The sequence below is a fragment of the Rhinolophus sinicus genome, chromosome 5 (genome assembly GCF_057876585.1).
Source record: "Rhinolophus sinicus isolate RSI-liver-muscle chromosome 5, RSI-T2T, whole genome shotgun sequence".
Lineage (NCBI taxonomy): Eukaryota > Metazoa > Chordata > Mammalia > Chiroptera > Rhinolophidae > Rhinolophus > Rhinolophus sinicus.
In genome coordinates this window covers 37,134,104-37,155,785 of record NC_142505.1, presented here as the reverse complement: position 1 = coordinate 37,155,785, position 21,682 = coordinate 37,134,104, and the positions used below count along the sequence as shown (strand labels likewise).

Below are 21,682 nucleotides of genomic sequence, written 5' to 3'. Positions count from 1 at the left end.
GTATATCCTTTGTTAGATTTCTGGGTATTTGATTGAAAATTGCTGCTAACATATAACTGTAGTTCTTGAAGTGCGGTCCCCTGACTAGGAGCATTAGCATCACTTGGGAACGAATTAGAAGTGCAAATTTGTGAGCCCCACCCCAGACCTGCTGAATCAGAAACTCTGGAGATGGAATCCAACACGTGTGTTTTAATAAACTTTTAAAGTTTCAGAGCAATCAATAGATTGACATACCTAGTAGACTTACTAAACATTCTTATTAATCCTAACTTTAGAAATTATTCTGTTTGGGCATATCATCTACAAATAATTGTAGCTTTATTTCTTCCTTTCTATTCCCTTCAACATTTCGTTTCTTTTTCTTGCCCTTCTGCACTGGTTAGGAATTCAGGTATAGCATTGAATAGAAACAATATTCAACCTTTTACTGATTTCAAAGGAAAAAATTTCAACATTAAGTATGGTGTTTGCCCTAGAATCTGGATCTCTTATTAAATTAAGGAAGCATGTTTCAATTCCCAAGGGATTTTTTCATTAAAAATCATGAAAGGGAGTTTCTGGGTTGGTGAATGCTTCCATGTGCCTGATGTTGGCACACCCCCAACTCCACAGGGAACAAGCTGCGCTCAGGACCCATCCAGACCTTGCTCTGTGGACCTCTTGATCAATGTATGTTCATTTGTAACCTTTATAGTATCATTTATAATAAACTGGTAATATTAAGTTTAAAAAATCAGGAAAGGATGCTGAATTTTGTCTTTTTTTTTAATTAAGACGATCATACGGTTTTTCTCATTTAGTGAGTTATATTGATTGATGTGCTAGTATTAAACCAAGTTTGCATTCCCGGAATGAGCAACTTGATTGTGATGTATTGTCTTCTTTATATATTGTTGGATTTTTTTGCCAATATTTCATTTTTGGCATCTATTTTCATCAGTGCCATTGGCCCATAAGTTTCTTTTAAGGTTTGTGTTAGGTTTTGTTATAAAGGTTTTAGTGACCTCATAACGTAAGATTGGCATTATTTCTTAAAAGTTTGATAGAACTTTGCCAGTGACCTTAATGTCTGATGTTTTCTTTGAGGTATGGGTTTAATTAATAGCTGGAGGAATACTCAGATTTTTATATTTTATGTTCGTTGTAATTTCTAGGAATGTGTCCATTTCATCTACATTTTCAAATTGATCTTTATAAATAATTCATGCATTAAGAGTTTATTAATGTTGCAGGGTTGGTAGTGATGTCCTCTTTTACATTCTTGTGCCTTCTTTACATTCTTGGGATTGATTAGTGCCTTCTTTATTTTCTTACTTAATCTCACTTGAGGTTTTTCAATTGCATTGGTCTTTACAAAGAATCAACTTTTGGCTTTTTTTAATCCTCTGTTGTATGTTTGTTTTCTACTCTCCTTTTATACTTATTATTTCTTTCCTTCTAGTTTATTTGTGTTTGCTGTTATTCCTCCTTTCCAGTTTTATAAGATGGTTGCTTAGCTGATAGATTTTAGCTCTTAACAATAACAATCGTTATCTGCATCCCGTAAGTTTTGATATGAAGTCTTCATCACCATTCAGTTCATTTTCTAGTTTATTTTGGTTTCTTCATGAGCTACTGGTTATTTAGAAGTATATTTATTAATTTTCAAGTACTCATGGATTTTCTCATTACCATTTTTTTGATTTTTAGATTGATTGCATGGCATTGAGAGATCATATTCTGTAAGATGTCAATTCTTCCAAATTTTTGGGACTTGTTTTTATGACCCACAACATGGTCAAGTATTATAAATGTTCAGTGTGCATGTGAAAAATATCCATAGTCTGCAATTAGTGCAAGTGTTCTACATATGTTCATAAGAATAATTCTGCTTATTGTGTTAAGTTTACGTATCTTCACTGAGTTTTTGCCGAGCATTTATGAGAGAGGTAAGTTGAAATATCCCACTGTGATTTTGGATTTGCCTATTATGTCAATTTTTATTTTATAGAGTTTGAGACAATGTTATTAGGTGCATACAAATTTAGAGTTGATTTATATCCCTGGTAAATTGAATCATTTAAAATATTTTAAAGTGTTCTCTATATTTTTGGTAACGCTTTTGCCTAAAAGTCTACTTTAACTGATACTGATATAGTTATACCAATTTTTATTTTTCATTTCTGTTATCTTTTTTTTTTAAATTTTCCTGTTCCCTCTGAAATCCTCAGATGTCTTTTATTACCTTGAACATTTTAAACATAGTTATGTGACGCTCTACATCTGATGAACTCTTAATCTGAAGCCCCAGTAGGTCTGTTTCTGTTTTGGTTATTTCTGTATACCCATTCATGTTGTCCTGTCTCATTTGCTTGCATATTTATGTATTTATGATTCTTGGCATCTACATTACAATATTTTCTCCAAATATATTGTATATTGGCTTTGTTCATGGTATCTTTACCATACAACTTTTAAACTTCTAGATAAATATGTCTGCTTTTTTGTTTCATAGTTTCAGAGTTTCCTTATTTAATGAAGATCTCCCTTTGCCCTTAGCCAGTCTCAAATGCTATAGCTCTTCAGGGTTTAATTTTAGGCTCCCCGCCCTTTTTTCTCTATAAGCTCTCTAGTGGATGTTATCCATTCCCACTGCTATAAACCTTATCTACAAGCCTACTTCGTTTTATTGTGCTTCACAGACAGACATTGCGTTTTTGTTTTGCTTTTTTTTACAAATTGAAGGTTTGTGGCAACCCTGCCACAAAGGCAAGTTTATTGGCCCCATTTTTCCAGCAGGCTCAGATGAAGGTTAGCATTTTTTAGCAATAAAGTATTTTTTAATTAAGGTATGCACATTGGTTTTTTAAGACATAATGCTATTGTACACCTAATAGACTACAGTACAAACAACTTTTATATGCACTGGGAAACCAAAAAATTCATGTGACTCACCTTTTTTGCAATATTTGCTCTGTTGCAATGGTCTGGAACCAAACTCACAATATTTCTGAAGTACGCCTGTATATGCTGATGATGCCACATGTGTATCTCCTCTGAGCTTCAGTAACGTGAATGTCACTGTCTCCCGTTTGTGAGGGGCATGCTAGGTCCTGGAGGATACAGTGGTATGCGCTACCAGCCCTCAGGGCTCATGAGAGGAAGCAGATACTGGGTGAAATTGAAGGGATGACTGGGGTGCTTGTTCCTCTGTTGTACATGTTGTACTTACTGCTATAAGGGAAAGGCTACAGTCAAAGGATTAGTACTGGAATATATGCGACACGAATTGACATTTCCTTAATATTAAGTTTCCAGATAGAAAATTACTCATTTTCTCCATTTAAACTAATATCATTGTGTACCAACTGCTTTAAACGAGAGAGACAACCTATCTGCACAGATTAGAAACATATGAAGACATAATTTTTAGAAACAAATCAAGCAGTACCAATTTTATCTTACAGTGTTTATTATAGTAAAAGTTCTTCTTGTAAAACATTAATGATTTTGGTCCATATCTTATTTTCCATTTGGTTTTAAAACATTTTTACAGTATTTAAAAAATTGCAGGTTTTTAAAATTGTACATAATTATTTTTTTCCTCTGACCCTTGGAACATTACAGTTTCAAGTAACTAAAAAAATAAAAAGATGGCAGACTAAATGTATCGAGAAGTACATAGTGAACTTATTTAATTACCATAGTAATTTAAAAGTCCTGTTTGTTACTTCTTAATGTTCATTAACATGAAGTCATTCAAGAATCTCTGGGATTTCTCTATTATCCACAATGAGAGTATGAATAATCCCTTCTTTTCTCTTTCCACTACTGACAGCCTTTATGTAACAGTCATGGTTCCCAATATTGAAGTGAGTTTCAGTCCCATCATCTACAAACTCACCCTGCCAACAAAAGAAGGAGGAATTAGTGTTCAGGAGCATTTATCTTTGTCTAAGCATTAACACCATCTAAACAGGTGGTATAATGAAGTATATATTAGCTAAATGTTAGGCTTTGCAAAGTTTGTTAGAAGCTTGTATTTAGATGTTTTTACATTCTGCTATGCATTGAAGGTTTTTTGTCTGTACTCCCTACAACTGAAGAATTTTATGTTTCAGAGGGAAAAGAAAACATACACCTAATGACTATATGTCTGTAACATATACTACGTAGACAGAATAATTTTGAAAAAAGATAACAGCAAACCTTTATTAGTTATTGTACACAAAGAACAGTTTACATGCATTATTTCATTGCGTCCTCACAATAACCCTGATAGTACTATTATCCTCATTTTATAGATGAGGAAATTGAGGCACAGAGTGGTTAAAGAACTTGCTGAAGGTCCTAGTCAGTACGGAGTGGTGTGGTCTTAACCACTCTGAAAATCTGATTCCTCAGGGTGTTGGGTGGCTTTCAATAAAATACACCGATAACAAACTCAAGCACTGCGAAATCTAGACCTGCTCTGTCCAGTACAGCAGCCACTAGCCATATGCAGCAATTGAGCACTTGAAATGTGGTGAGTCTGACATGAGATATTCTGTTTAAGTGTAAAATACACACTGGATTTGGAAGACAGTATGAAACAAAGAATGTAAACATAACTCACTAAAAACTTTTTATATTGATTACATATTAAATTATACTATTTTTGATAGACTAAATCAAATATAAAATGAACTTCACCTTAAAACTTTTAAAATATGGCTACTAGAAAAGTTACATATGAAGCTCATAACTGTGACTTATATTTCTACTGAATAGCACTGATTTGGAGTAAAAAGAAAGGGGCAAAGCAGTATAGAGAAGGAAAGAAAAAGAGGAGGCTTAGAGGATAAAAATGAATTGTGCCAGAAAGCAAAGAAACCACAGACTTAAAACTTGGCTGTGGGCTTTCTGGCAGCCGAAGCAGACAGAGCCAAGTCCTGTAGCTAACATCTAACCAAAGAAAGCACAGCATGCATCAGTGAGAGAAGTTTTCCTAGCTCTGAGAAGAATTTGGTCAATAGCTCTTTATGGAAAGTGTACTGAACACCAGCACAAGGACTGGGTCGGTCTGGCCCTGGAGTGCAGCGTGTTCATTGCACCCTCATACTGAGCTTTGGAGAATGCCTTTAGGTCATACTTCTGTAAAGATCAATTTAGAGGGAAGGACAATGGTCGAGTAATACAATCTCTGGAAGTAGCTTCTTGGCTGTTTGACAGACATTCGGTCATGATGCTTTGAGATAAAAAGAAAAAGGAGAAAAATACGCTGTAACTCAAATGCAGCAAGAGCAGGTGTGCATATACTGGGGAAGCTGCCCAGATGCGGAGCTGCCAAAACTGCCCTGCAAGCTCGGCTGTAGTTACCGTGAGGTGGCAACTGGGTGATGAAGAGCTATTGTTCACACACTTGTGGTTTCCTGTCAATGACTGAGGGACAAAGACGTTGAGGATGAACATTATTTTCAACTTCTTATGTACAGCCACATTCTTGATACTATAAAACAACATTCTTTCTACATTTGCCCTGGACAATCCTTGAGGGTGGGAAGGAATGTGATTCAAAACTGCTCATTCTCCATCTAGAGAATTTCAGGGAAGGAAGAAAGCGAGAACGAGAAGGACCACCAGGTGTGGTGTTGGGCACACAGTAGGTACCCCACCCAGGTTACTGGTAAATGAAGCTGTCCCAAGAGGGGCCATAAAACACTGACGAGCTCTCCAAGCCTCTCTGCATAAAAGAAACCTCTATCAGTAGATTTAACTGCTCAAGCTCAGAGGATCAATTTTGAGTGAATCCTGGTTAAATTTCCCTTCCACAATTAATACCAGGGTTAAGAAACAGAAAAGCATTCAGCTTTGTAACTTGATTTCTGGCTTAGGCACTTCCTCAGAAGCAGACAGCTGTAAGAGCCACAGGTTCTAAGTAGTCTGCAGAATAAATTCAGACCAGACCAAGCAGCTCTTCTCACCTTCCTATACTTATAATAGATAAAGGAGATAATGGCAGCAACTACAATTGTGCAACTAGCTAAAATGGACTACAGAAGAGAGCTGCTCCTCTCTAATCCTCATGTTCACCGGAAGCCAGCATGAAAGCTGGATTCAAGGATAGTCCCCCTTGCTTGCCAGCAGACCCATAACACATGGGCATTTCCACCCAATGATTTCAGCTCCTACTCCCACCCTCCATTTCCATGATAGACTCTTCTGCTTCCACTTCCCATGCTGGGTACGCTGTACCACTGTTCTTTCATTCCCACTTGAAATACACTCCTACATTCATCCCACCCACAGCATTACCAGTGCAAGCAGCTGATAGCAAAAGCCAAACACATCGGGATTTAGATGGGGATTTCATCATGCTTGGCTGCAGTGAGTGGGTAGCCTCTTAGCACTGCCAGTCTACAAATGCCACTCGTCTTCTGGGGTTCATGACAGCGCCCTTTCCTATCTGCCTTTTTGTCATCATCTGACATTGGGTGCATCACTTCTTTTTCAAAAACTTCGTTTTGAGGAAAGTACCATCTGCTTTGGGCGAATGGTGTAAAGCCTTCTATTCAAAATGTCACCTGTGGACCAGTGACATTGGCGTCAATTCGCATCTTAGCAAGATCCCAGGTGATTTCTATGCATGCAAATTTGAGAAGCAGTGGCATAAAGCACAATTTTAACATGGATAAACACAGGAGACATAATTTTGGGGGGAGGATTTTTTTTCATGGGGATCTTATAGGACATGCTGGTCCAAGAAAAGAAAGGTAGAGTGAGATTGGTGTAAGCTCACAATGTAAACTGTTTCTAAACAGGCACTGTCCAGGAAAGGGTTCAGATTTTGGAGTCTGGAGGAATTCATCTGCTTTTTATTTTCAACCAAGAAGACGGTTAATTATAAAATCTCCATAATTAGGAAATGTAGCAACATTTCAACAGTAACTTATACACATGGTGCTAAGAGTAATCAAAAGGTCGACTTACTGCTGTCTCCATTTTCTTACCATTGCACCATACATCCATAGTGTCTTTTTCTGTAAAAGTAACAAATTTTAAAAATTATAATCTATGATTTAAAGATAAAGCTAACTCTTTATAGTTATTATTTTAGGAAAAGTTTGACACACTGGATTTCTAAAAGTCCATTAACTTTTCATAGCTTTGCAAATCTTCTAAATTTGAAGAAACTATTTGTTCACAGGCAAAATCAAAATGAAACAAAACAATTTGAAGAGAAAATCATGGTCCCAATACAAACTGATGAAGACTTGTTAAACAAAATAAATACTGAAGCACAATCTTTAAAGGAGGATGCACACAGATGAATGTGAGGAGGGAACTTTCCACACGCCATGTCATTTAATATCAGTGACTAGATGTTTCCCCGTCTCTCACACTGACCCAACTGGATGATGGTACAAAGAGACCACAAAAAAGGCTGCCATAGTGTTCATATAGGATAGACAGCTTGTCAGATTTAGAAATTTAGCCTTAAATTTCTTACTGGATAGCAAAATCATCTCTATTCATTTTTGTAATGGTTTCTCATTAGGGAAATAGTGGATTGTAAGAAAAACGACAGGTGTACCTGGTAGATTGTGTAAGGACAGTGCTAACACAATAGAGCAAAATGCTGCCACGATACACCTGGGTGTTAAGCGGCCAAGCTCACTTCAGGGAGGTGCGTATATGTGTGTGCTTGTGCACAAATGCACATGCATTTGGGGGAGAGGATCCCCAGGCCCACTTGTGAATGGTAGTGCCCTGGGGAAGGGCAGGAGAGAAGACTGCACTCCTCAAGCAAGCAGAAGAGGAGCTTTGGGTATTAGAATGAAGACTAGAGAGAAGCATGGCCTGTGTGCACAAGGAGCCCAGGGGTCAACAACTTGCCTGGGGGTCAAGGCTGAAATACCAGTACCTGGCTTGCCACTGACAGGCCATCTACTCGGGAACACAGTCCTAAAGGGGATTCTTCCACACCCTGAGATGGGAGCCTCGCTTAGAGAATGGACAAATGACTTTAGGCTGGGCTAGAGGGAGACAGAGAAAGGCAGAGGGGCCCAGCAGATAGGGGCAGGGTGCCCAAATGGCAGCCAGAATAGGAAGCATCTACAACCGTAGTTGCAAGGAAACCCAGCTTGTCCCAACACATCAGGTTACACATTGCTAAAATGAACCACGATGATCATGAAAATTGGAATTTTATTTAGTATGCCTACTGAACATGGGCGTGTGCTCAGATTTTCTATAATAGCGATTAACATGCCTCTGAAGAACACTAATCCAGAAGCGATAAAAGAAAAATGGAATAAATTTGACTACATGAAAGTGAAAAAGATTTCTACATGACTGAAAAAAAAAGAAAACACCATGCACACACATAAGCAAAGCCATACAATAAATGACAAACTGGGAAAAAATACTTGAAACAGCACAGACAGCACTAGTGTTAGTAATAAAAGACTCCAAGCCATCAAGAAAAAGGCCAACAACCCAAAAGGAAATGGGTCCAGGGCTGAGCATTTGAGATCTTGCATCCCGGCACATGTCATCAGTATGGCTCAAATAAACTCTTATAAAAATTCTCAGAAAAAGAAAAATGGGTCAAGGGACATGAACAGGCACTATCAGAAAAGAAACAAAAGGATCTTAAACACATGAAAAGATGCTCAACCTCAATTTTGAAAAAGGAAAATGAAAACAACACTGAAATACCATTTTTCACCTAGCAGAATATCAAATATCCAACAACATGCTTTGTTGGAGAACCCGTGGGAAAATAGGTAGTGAGAGTACAAAATGGTAGAAGTACCATGGAGGGCAACTGGGCAAAATCTACTCAGATGACAAATGCAATTATTCTTCTGGGAATTTGTCCTAAAGAGAGATGTGCCTATATTCCAAGAGGCATGTGAACAAAGCTATTCATTTAACAGTGCTTCAAACAGCAACAAATTAGAAACAGCCCAAGTGCCTATCTGTTGGGAATGAGTTAAACTATTTTATTTACTATTGAAATTTACCCTGCAGCTATTTTAAAAAGTATGAGAAAGTTCTATGTAATGAGAGAAAGGAATCTTCAGAATATATTAATAAATCAATAATAAAGATGATTATATGTAATAAGGAAGTAATAAAACATATTTGCTTGAATCTGAATAAAGAAACACTAGCATTCACTATTAAACATAGCTATATTTATAGGGGAAATGGTGGACCGAAACAGGAGTGAAAGCAAGATTTCTCAATGTATCTTTATATCATTTTGATTTCTGAATTATGAATCACCTATTCAAAAGTATACGTTAATAAAAGAACATATCGATCTGATAAAGCATCAAGTCAGTTATGGCTCAGAAGTGGATTCAGACCTTGGAGCCTCCCCAGCGCTGCCTGCCTGCAAATTCCCTCAGCCCACATGACCGATGGCTGGGGAGTCTGCAGAGAAGTCCTGAGCAGGTATGTTCAGTAACTGCTTTCACAGAAGTGCAAGGTTACAGAGCAGAGAGAGAATTTCCTCCCTACATGAAGTTGGGGAAGTACTAGCATACTAGTACTTTCCTCTTGCTGTCTTTATTTTCCTCCCACAGTGTTGAGTCGTGTGGCGACTCCCAGACCTAACAATGCCGACCAATGCTATCTTCGGACCCCTTTACATGCCTCACATCTTTTAGGTGGTGAAAAAGAAAGGACAGGATCTTTGAGGTCAGAGAGCCCTGGGTTCAAATCCCAGCTTCATTATTTACTAGCGTAGCCTTTGGCAAGTCGCCACCACTCTGGGCCTCAATTAGCCTCAATCTCCTTGTGGGTAAAATGAAGTGATACCACTTTTCTTGCAGGTTGTTATAAGGATTAGAAATGATTTATGTAAAATGCCTAGCATAGTATCTGGTGCAGAATATGGCCTCTCAGTACATGGTACTGTTTTTGTTATTAAGAACTTTTTTGGGCCTTCTTCTGTTTTAACTTCTCAATATAAAATTTAGCAAGTTATATAATGGGGCCCAGACTGCTTTGGCCCTTTCAGACCTCTCCACGCACCTCCTATGAGTCATCCACTGTTAAAATGTATAAAACCCCTGCCAGTGTCAGCTGCTATTCACACAGTGGCCCTCCCAGCCTTCCAGTACAAAACCCCACGCTGAGAAGAAACTTCTGGGAAGAGAATCCAAATTTAGCAGCCCAGGAACACCAGAGTAAAGGAAAAAGAAGATCTAGAAAAAAGTGGAGAAGGAAATAGCAGGCATGTCAGAAAGTATGCTCCTATGGTTTTTAACGTTATCCAAAAACAACAGAAAAAAGAATTCCAGAACCTGAAGTTTAAAAAGCTAACCAAAACCACACTCCCTTCTAGAAGTTCAGAAAAACTGAAATTCATATAAAAATGAGCAAAGAAAGGTATTGAGCGCTAGCTCCATAAAAAATTATAAGAAAAAAGAACAACAATCATTACAGATAATGAAAGCATCAGAAAGATGTTTACAAAAAAGATGAAATACGATTTCCAAGTGAGCTAAAAGAAATGAAGAAAATCATACAAGATATGAAAGAATAACAAAGATTAGAAACACTCTGAGAAATGAAGTAGTAGAATTCAGTCAAGAATTAGAAATAAAAATAATTTCAGAAATGAAGACTAAACTAAAAGGAACACAAAGCCAAAAAAACAATAAATTATTCCTAACAGAAACAGAAGATGAAACGGGGGACATTTTAAAAATCAAAAAGAAAGAAAGATGACATGACAAGACAAACCACAGACTGGGAGAAAGTATCTACAAAACACATGATAAAGAACTTATTTGAAATATACAAAGAACTCTTAAAACTCAACAATAAGAAAACAACCCAATTTTAAAAAGGGGAGAAGTCTGCACAAACAGCTCACTAAAGATACACAGATTACAAATAAGCATGTGAAAACATGCTCAACACCATATTATCATTAGGGAATTACAAATTAATCTGAGCTATCATTACACACTTATTAGAATGCCCCAAATCCAAAACATTACAGCGCTGCCGTCAAGGACGTGGAGCAGCAGGAGCTCACTCATTGCTGGGGGGACGCAAAAACCTTGGAAGACAGGTTAGTGATTTCTTAGAAAACTAACCGTACTCTTACCATATGATCCAGCAATACAGCTCCCAGTTATTTACCCAACTGATTTAAAAATTTATGTCCACATACTGAACTGCACACAAATGTTTATACAGCAGCTTTTTTCGTAACTGCCTAAAATTGGAAGCAACCAAGATATCCTTCAGTAGGTGAATGGATAAACAAACTGCGGTGCATCCATACCATGGATTATTATTCAGCAATAAGAAGAAATGAACTATCAAGCCATGAAAAGACATAGAGGAATCTTAAATGCCTATTACTAAGAAAAAATGCTAGGCCTGAAAAAGCTACATACTGTATGACTATGTACATACTGGAAAAGGCAAACTATAGAGATAGTAAAAAAGATCAGCAGTTGCCAGGAGTTGGGCGGGGAAGGAGGAGAGGATGGATACGGAAGAGCATGGGATTTTTAGGACAGCGAAACTATCCTGTATTGATACTCTAATGGCAGATCATGACATTATACATTTGGCAAACCTATAGAACCGTATAATGCAAGAGTGAATTCTAATGTAAACTATGGACTTCAGTTAATAATAGGGTATCCATATTGGTTTGCTACATAATTGTAATGAATGTATCACACCAATGCAAGACGTGAATAATAGGGAAAATGGGGGGGGGCAGATAGAGGAGTATATGAGAAATCTGTATTTTCTGCTCAATTTTTCTTTAAACTTAAAACTGCTTTAGAAAATAAATCTTAATTTTAGAAGAAAGGAAGAGGGAGATTGGAAGGAAGGAAGTTAGGTGGACAGGTAGGCAGGCAGAAAGGAAGAAGAGAGAGAGAAGAGGCGGGGGGAAGAGATAGAGGATGTGAGAGAACCTGACACATTTAGAAGATAGGTCTAAAGACCCAACATCTATACCATAGGCGTCCATGAGGAAGAAAACCAAAGCAAAGGAACAGAACTAATATTAAAACTGTAATTCAAGAAAACTTAAAAAATTTCATTCTACATATTGAAAATATTTACCATGTATGTACTTGAGAAAACTGACCAAGAATGATCATTACCCTGACATATTCTAGTAAAATTAGACAAAAACAAGAAGGCACTTTTAAGGGAAAGAAAATCAGATCATCATCAGACTTTTTGACAGTAAGTTTATGCCAGAAAAAAGTGGGGTAATATACCTAAGATACTTAAGGAACGAAAACATGAGCCAAGAACATTATATCTAGCCAAACTGAGCTTCAAATATAAAAGACACAAATGTCATCAACATGCAAGAATTCAAGCACTATTGTTAATATTCCTAAGAAATGTACTAGAGAACAAGTTTCAGGCAATCAAAATGATCAGACAGGAGTAATCTAATGACTTGAAAGAAATATATAAATATTTACTTATAGAATTAAGTGTGGTTTGGAAGAAACAGGAATACTATATAATGACTATATGTTCTGATAATGCAGATACAATAAAATTGGAAAATGATATGCAAAAAATGTTTTAAATTTGTTTTGATAATTGTATTAATGGTGGTAGTATTTGCATTGTTAATGGAAACTACTATGTATGTAATGCGGCACAAAGCAAATGAGTAAATTATATTCTAAGTGCATCATCTTCTGTATCCTTGAGAAGGAAAATTCTCTGTATGAAAGAAAGGACATACAGATATTAGATAAGTTTAAGTAAAAACCTGCTAATATTCCTGAATTTGAATTACAAGTATCAGTATGAACTCATAAGCTATTTTATCTATAAAAAGTCCCTCCCTCCCTCTCTTCACCATCCATCCATCCATCCATCCATCCATCCATCCATCCATCCATGTATATAATTTCTTTGCTCCATCCACTGACAACCTAAAAATAATGAATGAGCATCATTGAGGAATGCCCAGATTATGCTCTTGAAATACCATTTTCCTCCAAGAAAACAAGGTCTCCTTAGAGAAATGGGTGATTCCAGTTCTGGGCAGGAAATGTTCGAAATGAGCCCATTTTGTCACACCAGATAGCAAGGAAGCTATCAAAGTCTCCCAAGGATGTGTCAAAAGGATTCAGGAGCCAATCTAAAGAGTATCCCATTGGCCAAAAATGGGACAATTTGAGCATCAACATCAGTAAGGGTAATAACTGCAATGTATTGAAATACATCAAAATGTTTAAGTCTATGAGTTAATAATGATTTGAAAAAACCTAAATAATCACTTTTGGAGGAGAATAAGGAGCCAATTCAATATTTTGAAAACTGATAAAGGGAAAACAAGCAGTTATCCTACATTTCTTATACAAACTGTACCTCTGCGTAACCGAATTGTAGTGAAAGTTTCTCATTATAGACGTATTCCAGCTAATGAATAAGGAAGGATGGAATCAGAATATCATCATTTGGCAACTGCTAATGAATTAATGGGTGTAAGCACTAGGTATTAATGATTGCAAGCACAACCTATAAAGTGGTCTTGCCAGGAAAAAAACAAAAGAAAACACTAAATTTGACCAATTCTTCAAAGTCAACTGCAAATTCACAGGAAATATGAAAAACAGGAACACCACAGGAATGCAGTCAACAAAATCCAGACCATAGGAAGCTCTTCAAGACAAATTGATCCAGTTTCTTGAATAAGCTATATAAGAGTCTTTGGTTTCTTTTTTTCAACTATGTGCATTTATTACTTGATAAACATTTTTCAATCTTAAAACTTTTTTTTTTTTTTTTAAAGATGTTTACTAGCATTTGACTAGACTGTAGACTCTTTAAAAGCGTAGACAAGGTCTCTTCACCTATGCATCCTTAGGGAATGGTACACTCACTGTCATTTAGCAGGTACGGTATTCATTGTTATCAAAGGAAATCAATCAGTGAATTAATGAGATAATCTAAACAGTCTTAACTTAGAAGCAGGAAATACTAGGAGTAACCAGAAGAGAAAAGGTAATAACTGGTAAATATTTGTCACACAAATTTTGAGGGCCAATAGAAACTAAGCACAGATGGCAATCTGTAACAACAGAACTTTGCTTAAAGATCAACAGCTTATCACTTCTTAGTTTTTAATGTACTTTATCTGGACTGACAATTTTGATCTGCTGCAGTCCTAACCCTGGAGAAAAGTTCCCATCTTACTGAGGAATCTTAAATTTCCAACGGCCTTTAGGCATGCTTTTAAAGTGAAATATCAAATAATAACAAATGTCTACATCAATATTTTTTTAAACCCAAGTTAACAATCCTCAAATCCATCACCATAAAATCTGGCTTTTATGTTTAATATATAAATCAGTCAATTAAATGAATACTTCATTCACACAGAGCACATTAAAAATAGACCTGCACTTATCGTCTCCTATTCATAGTTCCCATAAAAGGTCTGGACAGTCAGAGCAAGTAAACAACCATCAGAAAAAGTCAATCAATTCTGCAGAAATAGGACTCACCCAACACAACTCGAAAATCCTCACCATCCAAATGTAATACCCAAGTATTGGTGGTTTTTGATCTGTTCTCCATATATTTCTTGAGACTTTTCCCATTAATCTCCAGAGTATATTCATAAGCAAAACCACGGATGGCATCTATATTTATGGTTGCTTTTGTCTTTGCAGCTCCAACACAGAAGGTTTCTTTGCCCACTAATTTGAACATCCATTCTTTTCTTACCTCTTCCTAAGTAATAAAATAGAAAATTTGAAAACACACAAATGGAATAAAATGTAGTATTTAATTTTAGAAAAATATAATTAAAGTGAGCAAATGACAATGCTAGTTAGATGTAATTGAATTCATTCATGATGCAAAGGTTTTAGAAAAAAGGCATATTAAGTTTAAATAATAAATGGTAGAGTCTATGAATTCTGTTAACTATTATTAGTTCACTTTGTACAGAAAAATGATGCAGGCCAATTTATAAAGATAAACACTGTAAGCCCAAATTCACATATAAAGAATCTACATTAACAAAATCAACCTTCTCTGCATACCACGTTTTACAAAGTAACATATTTTTTTCCTACCTTCCCATCCACATACACCACTCGTTTGCCTGATGTGGTCCCGTGTTCAAATTCAATCTTATGGACTCCGTCACTTAAAGCAACATCCCACACGGCTACAAGATCTGTCATTTTGTCCAGGCTATAAGGAGGGCTAAGGGGATAAAACAAAGCAATTACATTTGGCCCAAAACACAATTAATCCTTCCAAGATGAAAATATCAGATTTTTAAAACCCCTAAGATTTTAAGATGACAAAATCTTAAAGTAATATTACTTAAGAAATCCTACTCGTAGTACATGGACTGTCTTCTTCCTTTTACACACTCTTCCTTTAAGATGAAACTACTATATATGGGTATATAGTCGGATAACTCCAAACAAAGTCACCTTAATATTAAGAGGATTAAGAATCTATCTGTTTATCCACAATAGTAATCTAAGCTAGGCTACAGAATAATGCTTGGAAAGGTCAGTAAAAAGGTCTCTACTTCTTCCTCCCCTCATTTAAAAAGGAAAGTATTTAATTTTGGTTTTTCGTATTCAGATTCAAATCACTCCAAGAGTTCTCCAAACCTTTTATACTTAAACCAATGAGTAAGAATTCATTTTAACAAAAAGGTTCTAATTTATTATACTGAGAAAAAGAGAAGTCATGGAAGAAATGTCCTATAATACAGATTAAAATGTTATGGAAAATAGTCATTCTTGTCATTAGTATAGGAAATCTTATTTAAAAAAAAATAAAGGGTTCTATTTTATCAGAAGTTTCTGGCACAATTTAAACACATATTTTTGATATTAATATTTTAATACAAAACGATATATATGTGCCTTATGTGAAAGACATGTATAATGCAAATATAAGTAATATTTTGATATTGATATAGGTTTTTAGCTTTGAGAGAAGTAACATTACAGCTTTAATGATCATAGCTAACAGTTAAGTGTTTACTGTATGCCAATCACAGTTCTAAGAGCTTTACACATACTAACTCATGGAATCCTCACCATAAGATGGGTACTATTATTATCCCTATTTCATAGATGAGGAAACTGAGGCTTAGAGAGGCTAAGGGCTTGTCTAAAGTCACAATGATAGTAAGTGGCAGATGGGATTTAAACTTAGGACTCTGGTTCCAGAGCCTGTTCTCTTCACTACATCCTAGTCTCTCCATTCCCTTTAATCTCCTTTGTATGCTCTAACTCAGAGACCCTAAATAAGTTTTATATCATTTTGAAGTGATTGCTGAGAACTTTGTGCTGACAGGGATTTAGAGACCTTACATCCAGGTCCTTTGGGAAAGGCTGCTATGTTAGTGGTGGCCACCTCCATGCCAGGTGTTTACCCTTGTTCTACATCATAAAAGGGCAAAACCACACATTCTGCAATTTTACAAAATGTGTCCTTAAAAAAGTAGCCTGGATAAATAACTCTTTTGAATGATTAAAACCATCTTGAAAGTTTCAGAAGCTAGTTTTATTGCAATGCGAGACATTTACCTTTCGTCATCTTCAAAGACAGGACTGTCATCTCCAGATGCCATGGTTGGCAAACAGTCTTTAATCCAATTAGCAGCCAGGAAAGAAAAAAGCAGAATTGCAGCAAAGAAAGATTGAGAGCAACAAAGATGACATCTGCAAAGGGATTGTTCTAATTTTGCAATCCATTTCTTAAATTGCATGCAGTTTCTAATGAAACAGCTTTTACATACAATAGAATTGCAAACTCTAATTTTCAGAGAAAGAAGTCATGCAAATTGGCAAATCATATTTTTTTCCATGTTATGGATTTATAATTTCCTAAAACTAGAGACTAAACACTGGTTTATTTCAAGTATTATACCACGTCAGAGCTTCAAGAGACCAAGAGGTCCTCTGGGTCCCATTATTCCCAAATTGAGACACAAGAAGCCCCAAGGGTATGAAGCAGTGGGTCAGGGAATACATAGAACTCCAGGATAAACAATGCATCGTCTGGAAGTATCGGTGTTACAGGGTGGTAACAAATTTAAAATGCAATTTGTATATTAAATTTTAGAAGGTTATATTATGATAGAATATATAATTTAAAAAAATTTTTTTTGGAAAACTTCAAAGAAATGTTGAGTTTGCACGAAGCAGCCAGGGATATGCTAGTTCACTTTCTAAGAGCAAACAATTTACTTGCTTACTCAAGCCCACTTAATTTACTAGTGCCAATAATGAATCCACCATCAGTTATGTGGTTTGCTCAGGTCACTGGCAGGGCCCACACCAAAACTAGAGCTCAGCATTGTGCAATTAACTAAACAGTAACTGGGCTTTAAGGCTAGTTAAGTTTTACTGACATCAGAGGCACAGATATACTCACAGGCATAGGAAACCCTCCACATTTGAAGATTTCGAATTAACAGTTGTACCCAGCCTAACCCACTGAAAAATAGGCTCACTATTTTTTGCTCCCAGGATCTACCCTAGCCTAGCCTTCTCCCTGTATATGCCCAAGGGTAGTCTCTCCTTGTTAAAAGTAGGAGATTGCCAACCTTCTTTGGCTGGAAACAGCCAGAAGCCACAAAGAGTTTTTATAAAGATGTTAAGGATGAGATTAGTACCCATAAAAGCAATACAACAGGCAAAGAAAAGCTAAGAATTTTAGAATGTAAATTTCAAAAACACTTTGTACCTAAAACAAATCCCTCTTTTCTTTCTTTCTTTTTCTTTTTTTTTAAATTAGGAACTTACAAATTGTAGATCGCTCTAGTCTTTGGAAACCCTAGGATATCTCCTATGAAAGTGGAGGGTATCCTGCAACTAGGAAAGCAAAGCGAATAGAGCGCAATAGAGTAAGCCAAATAGCGTAACAACATGGATAAGCATCCTTTGCAAATCAGAGTGGACTTAGGGATATCATTCAAATTTTGCTCCACAAGTTTTAGAGACTCTAGACAGCTCAGTGATTCAGCATTCAAAATTGAAAAAAATTGCCCAGTTTTCCATTATAAGGAACTTCAAGAATTGTCATACTAACATAAGGCATGGTATCATCTTAATTATAATAACTTTTCATATAGGTATAAAAGAGAACACAAATCAGAAGAGAGATTACAAATCAACATCACTCCTATTTAAAAATTTTTTTCTCTAAACTATCAACCTTCATTCAAATATTCAACATTTATATATGAAGTATCTGTTTATGGTGTTGAAAAGTTTTGGAAATAGTGGTGATGGTTGCACAACATTGTGACTATACTTAATGTTACTGAATTGTTAACACTTAAAAATGGTTAAAGTGGCGAATTTTATGTCATATATATTTTACCACAACTGAAAAAAAGTAATACTGTAATACATCAAAAAATTGAATTGTACACATCAAATGCGTGAATTATATGGTATGTGATACATATCAACAAAGTTGTTAAAAAAGAAAAAAAGACCTAGGTGCCCTGCCAGTAGTGTTTCTGGGAATGTGATTACACTTATAACCAAGAGATGATCACAGCTGTCCTTGTCACTGATTTCTACCTTACTCATTTGAATAATGAGAAAGAACTGTCACACACAGATCTCTAAGTTACAAACTGGACTTACTAAACACGTCATATTCTAAATTCATTCAGCATGCTAATAATTACCAATCCCTTATGTATGAGGCACTGAGGGTGCACGACTGGGGGGGTGGGGTGGGAGCAGAAGATGATTACAGCACAGCCAGGATCACGTGACAAACAGGAAACCGATCATTACAAAGAAAAATTCCCTCTATTTTAGCACAAAGTTTTAAAAATGTAAATGAAAAGGATGGAGAAACAAATTCCGTTTATTTTCACTGATGAGGACAATGTCACTCCCTTAAAACTTTTTACATCTTCAAAGAAAGCTTTTTGAGTATCCAGTGACTACCCATCTGCGTAATCTTTTACAATCCCTTCCCTATCAACCCAACACCATGTTTCAGAATATGACTTAAACATTAAAAAGTTTGCACTTTTTCTCCAACCCACCTTGAATTGTGTGTTAACTTAGGTTTAACCTAACTGGGGACTGTAGTGGTTTCTCCAGGCTAAACGTAAATCAGTTTTAAAAATTCCTAAGATACTCATAATTCCCTTTTCAGCAAAAGCTTTAGGTAAGGCCAGCCACAAGGCAGGTCACTTCGACAAACAGGTGTTGACACTGTGTGTCAGGTCCCTTGTGAAGCACTGGGACCTACAGCAAAGTCAGTCAGAAAGCTCCCGGAGCCAGTTATCCCCAAGTGCTACCGGAGGTACACAAGATAATAACTTTTCTGAGAAGCATTTTGCAACGTATACTACAAGCCTAATGAAGGAGTTACTTTAAACAGTGATGCTCAAAAAAAACAGATGGAACAGTGCCCAACAAAATACTTTTGTGACAGCTAAAAACTGAAAACCACCTATATGTTCACCATCTGGGGGGGAATCCATTAAGTAAATCACAGTCCTGTCACTCAACAAACTGAAGGTCAAGCCCGGGCCAGGCTTCCGGGAAGGATGCAGAGGTCCACCTGGCACACAGGAACGCAGCCTAGTGCGGTCAGTAAAACGAAACGTAGAAAAACATTTACAGCCATGGGTAGATGTGTGTAATGTATTAAAATAAAAAGAAGCCAAGTTATAGCACTTTCTGATCCAGGTCCTGCAAAAATACAGTCTGATCATGCTTATTTAAGGGAAAATGGACTGGAAGGAAATACACCTTAATGTTAACTCGGGTTATTTCTGGGGAACGGATTCGGCTCTTGTGCTTCCTTCCTTGTGCTTTTCTGTTCCACTTTTTCGACAGCGACCAGTATTGGTTTTTGTAGTTGCGGACAGGCCGGAGCGGCGGGTCTCAGGGCCTGGCGGGGCAGGGGGCTCCGCCAGCCCGGGTCCCCGCCTCTGCCCGCGGCTGGGCGGACAGTACACGCCCGAAACACACCCTGCGCGGGCCGTGTGCCCCACGGCAGGCTCTCACCCGCAGCGTAGACACCGCCCACGGCTCCAGCGCCGCCGCCGCCACCCGGAGATGGCGGCCGCCTGCGCCGCAGCGGGGTCGCCCGGGGCTGTGCTCAGGGGCTTTCGGGGGCCAGGCCCCGGCCGCCGCACCTGGGCCGCGGGTCTCACCTGTACGCCGCGGGCTGCGGCAGGCTCTGGGTCACGCCACGGAGGAGTGCCGACTCCGCCAGCTAGGCCGCGCGGCCTTGATCCCTTCGCCGAGAACCAGACGCAGCCTCCGCGGAAGTTAAAAGCTCGGCCGGCACGAGTACCAGGCGCGCCGACTGTTCGTCGCGCTTCAGGTCCCCTGAGGTCCGCAGTGCAGGCCGCCACCCGCTTCGCCGCAGGCAGACCCAGCTCCGCCCGCTGCCTCCGCGGATGGCTTAGCGCACTCGGCAGAGGCCCTTCCTCAATCCCCACACCCGAGAAACAGCCCCGCGGCTCATCCAGTCACCCTGCCAACAAAGTTGGTGAGAACCAGCTGATGGCAGGCGCTGGGCGAAAACGGACCCGTGTCTGCGCTGATGCCCCAGGGCAGGTCAACCTGATCATGGCATTCGCTTCTAGAAACCTCGTTACGAGTTCTGGTTAGGGACCAAAACTCCTTATGGTAGGCATAGGCCGTGTACGATGTTGATCTTGCCTACCTGGCTTCATTTAGGAACTCAAAGGATGCAAATTCCTTCTCCTCCCAGGGCCTCTGCGATGCTTCTTGCTTCTTCCCTTTTGTAATGTCAATTTTGTTGTTGCAATTGTTCTTCATAGATCATTTCTTAAGGAAAACTATTCTGGCCCCTAAGGCTTGCAATACCTGTAATTCTCCTTCTCAGTCCCTTTCAAAGTGTGCAATTTCTGTAATTTTTACTGAATATGTAACTTAATAGTAGACTGAGGTCCGTGTAGGCAGGGACCATGGCTGCTTGGCTCTCTTTTATTTCCCACATCTGCACAGTGCAGGCTCATAGGTACATAGTAGGCTCTGATAAATATTTGTTGAATGAGTGAATGAAGAGCAGGCCTGGGTAATGTTGTAGGTGGCCTTGAGTTTCACTGTAAGGAGGAGACAATGTCACCTACAGAGAGGAAGGAAGATTGTTGACTGGGCCATCTGAGGAGAGCAGTGAGTGGTCCCTGTGGAGAGTGGGCCCAGCAACAAAGTAAGGACATGAAATATTCTGGAAGGATTCTGAGGGCCCAGCAGATTTGGAGGCATAGGGGCAGTAAGGCTCCTTACGTAATTTCTTCCTGCAGCTTGATGTTAATGTAAAGAAGGATCGTTTCACCTTTGGGGTTGGTAGAGTGGGTTGGGTTTCTAGATGCTGGGCAAGTATGTGAATGAAGGGGGTGTGGGAAACAATAGGGAACAATCTATTGACTGGGTTAACTGGTCTGCAAACTAATAATGACTGAATTCTTAAGCAAATTATATTACAGGGATTCTGCTTAGTGAGCATTGATTTCTTGTTTGCTACCCTGTATTGAAAGTTCTCTGAAGAGAAAGACTTTTCATATTTGTATTTTCTTCTGCACCAGTGTCTTGAACAGATTTTCAATAAATGATTGTTGACAGAATGAGTAAGAGGCTCCAGAGTGGAAAGTTCCAGAGATGGGACAAGGCAAGCTGACAACATCTCCCTAATTCCTTTTTCCTAGTCC

General features: G+C 37.9%; 1 protein-coding gene across 3 annotated transcripts; it reads right to left on the bottom strand.

Moving 5' to 3' along the window:
• Window positions 1-3,436: 3,436 nt before the first annotated feature.
• FAIM (Fas apoptotic inhibitory molecule) lies at window positions 3,437-20,770 on the bottom strand. Of its 3 annotated transcripts, none has more exons than XM_019747622.3 (6): window positions 20,156-20,295; window positions 16,548-16,605; window positions 15,066-15,198; window positions 14,490-14,718; window positions 6,952-7,001; window positions 3,437-3,887 (listed from the first exon to the last, which is right to left on the bottom strand). In XM_019747622.3, the coding sequence occupies exons 2-6, from the start codon at window positions 16,589-16,591 to the stop codon at window positions 3,738-3,740; spliced, it is 606 nt and encodes a 201-aa protein (XP_019603181.1). In that variant the 5' UTR covers window positions 16,592-16,605; window positions 20,156-20,295; the 3' UTR covers window positions 3,437-3,737. The 3 variants fall into 3 exon arrangements, with proteins under 3 accessions (XP_019603181.1, XP_019603190.1, XP_074169020.1); XM_074312919.2 differs by lacking the exon at window positions 20,156-20,295 and adding an exon at window positions 20,674-20,770 and having other exon boundaries at window positions 3,599-3,887; XM_019747631.3 differs by lacking the exon at window positions 16,548-16,605.
• Between the last annotated feature and the right edge of the window lie 912 nt (window positions 20,771-21,682).

What these genes read in the sequence shown, in the direction of transcription:
- FAIM (XM_074312919.2), bottom strand. An exon ending in TGGTGTATGTGGATGGGAAG is followed by an intron (nt 14,719 to 15,065) that starts GTAGGAAAAAAA and finishes TTTATTACTTAG; the next exon opens with GAAGAGGTAAGAAAAGAATG. An exon ending in GTAAGAAAATGGAGACAGCA is followed by an intron (nt 3,888 to 6,951) that starts GTAAGTCGACCT and finishes TTTTGTTGGCAG; the next exon opens with GGTGAGTTTGTAGATGATGG.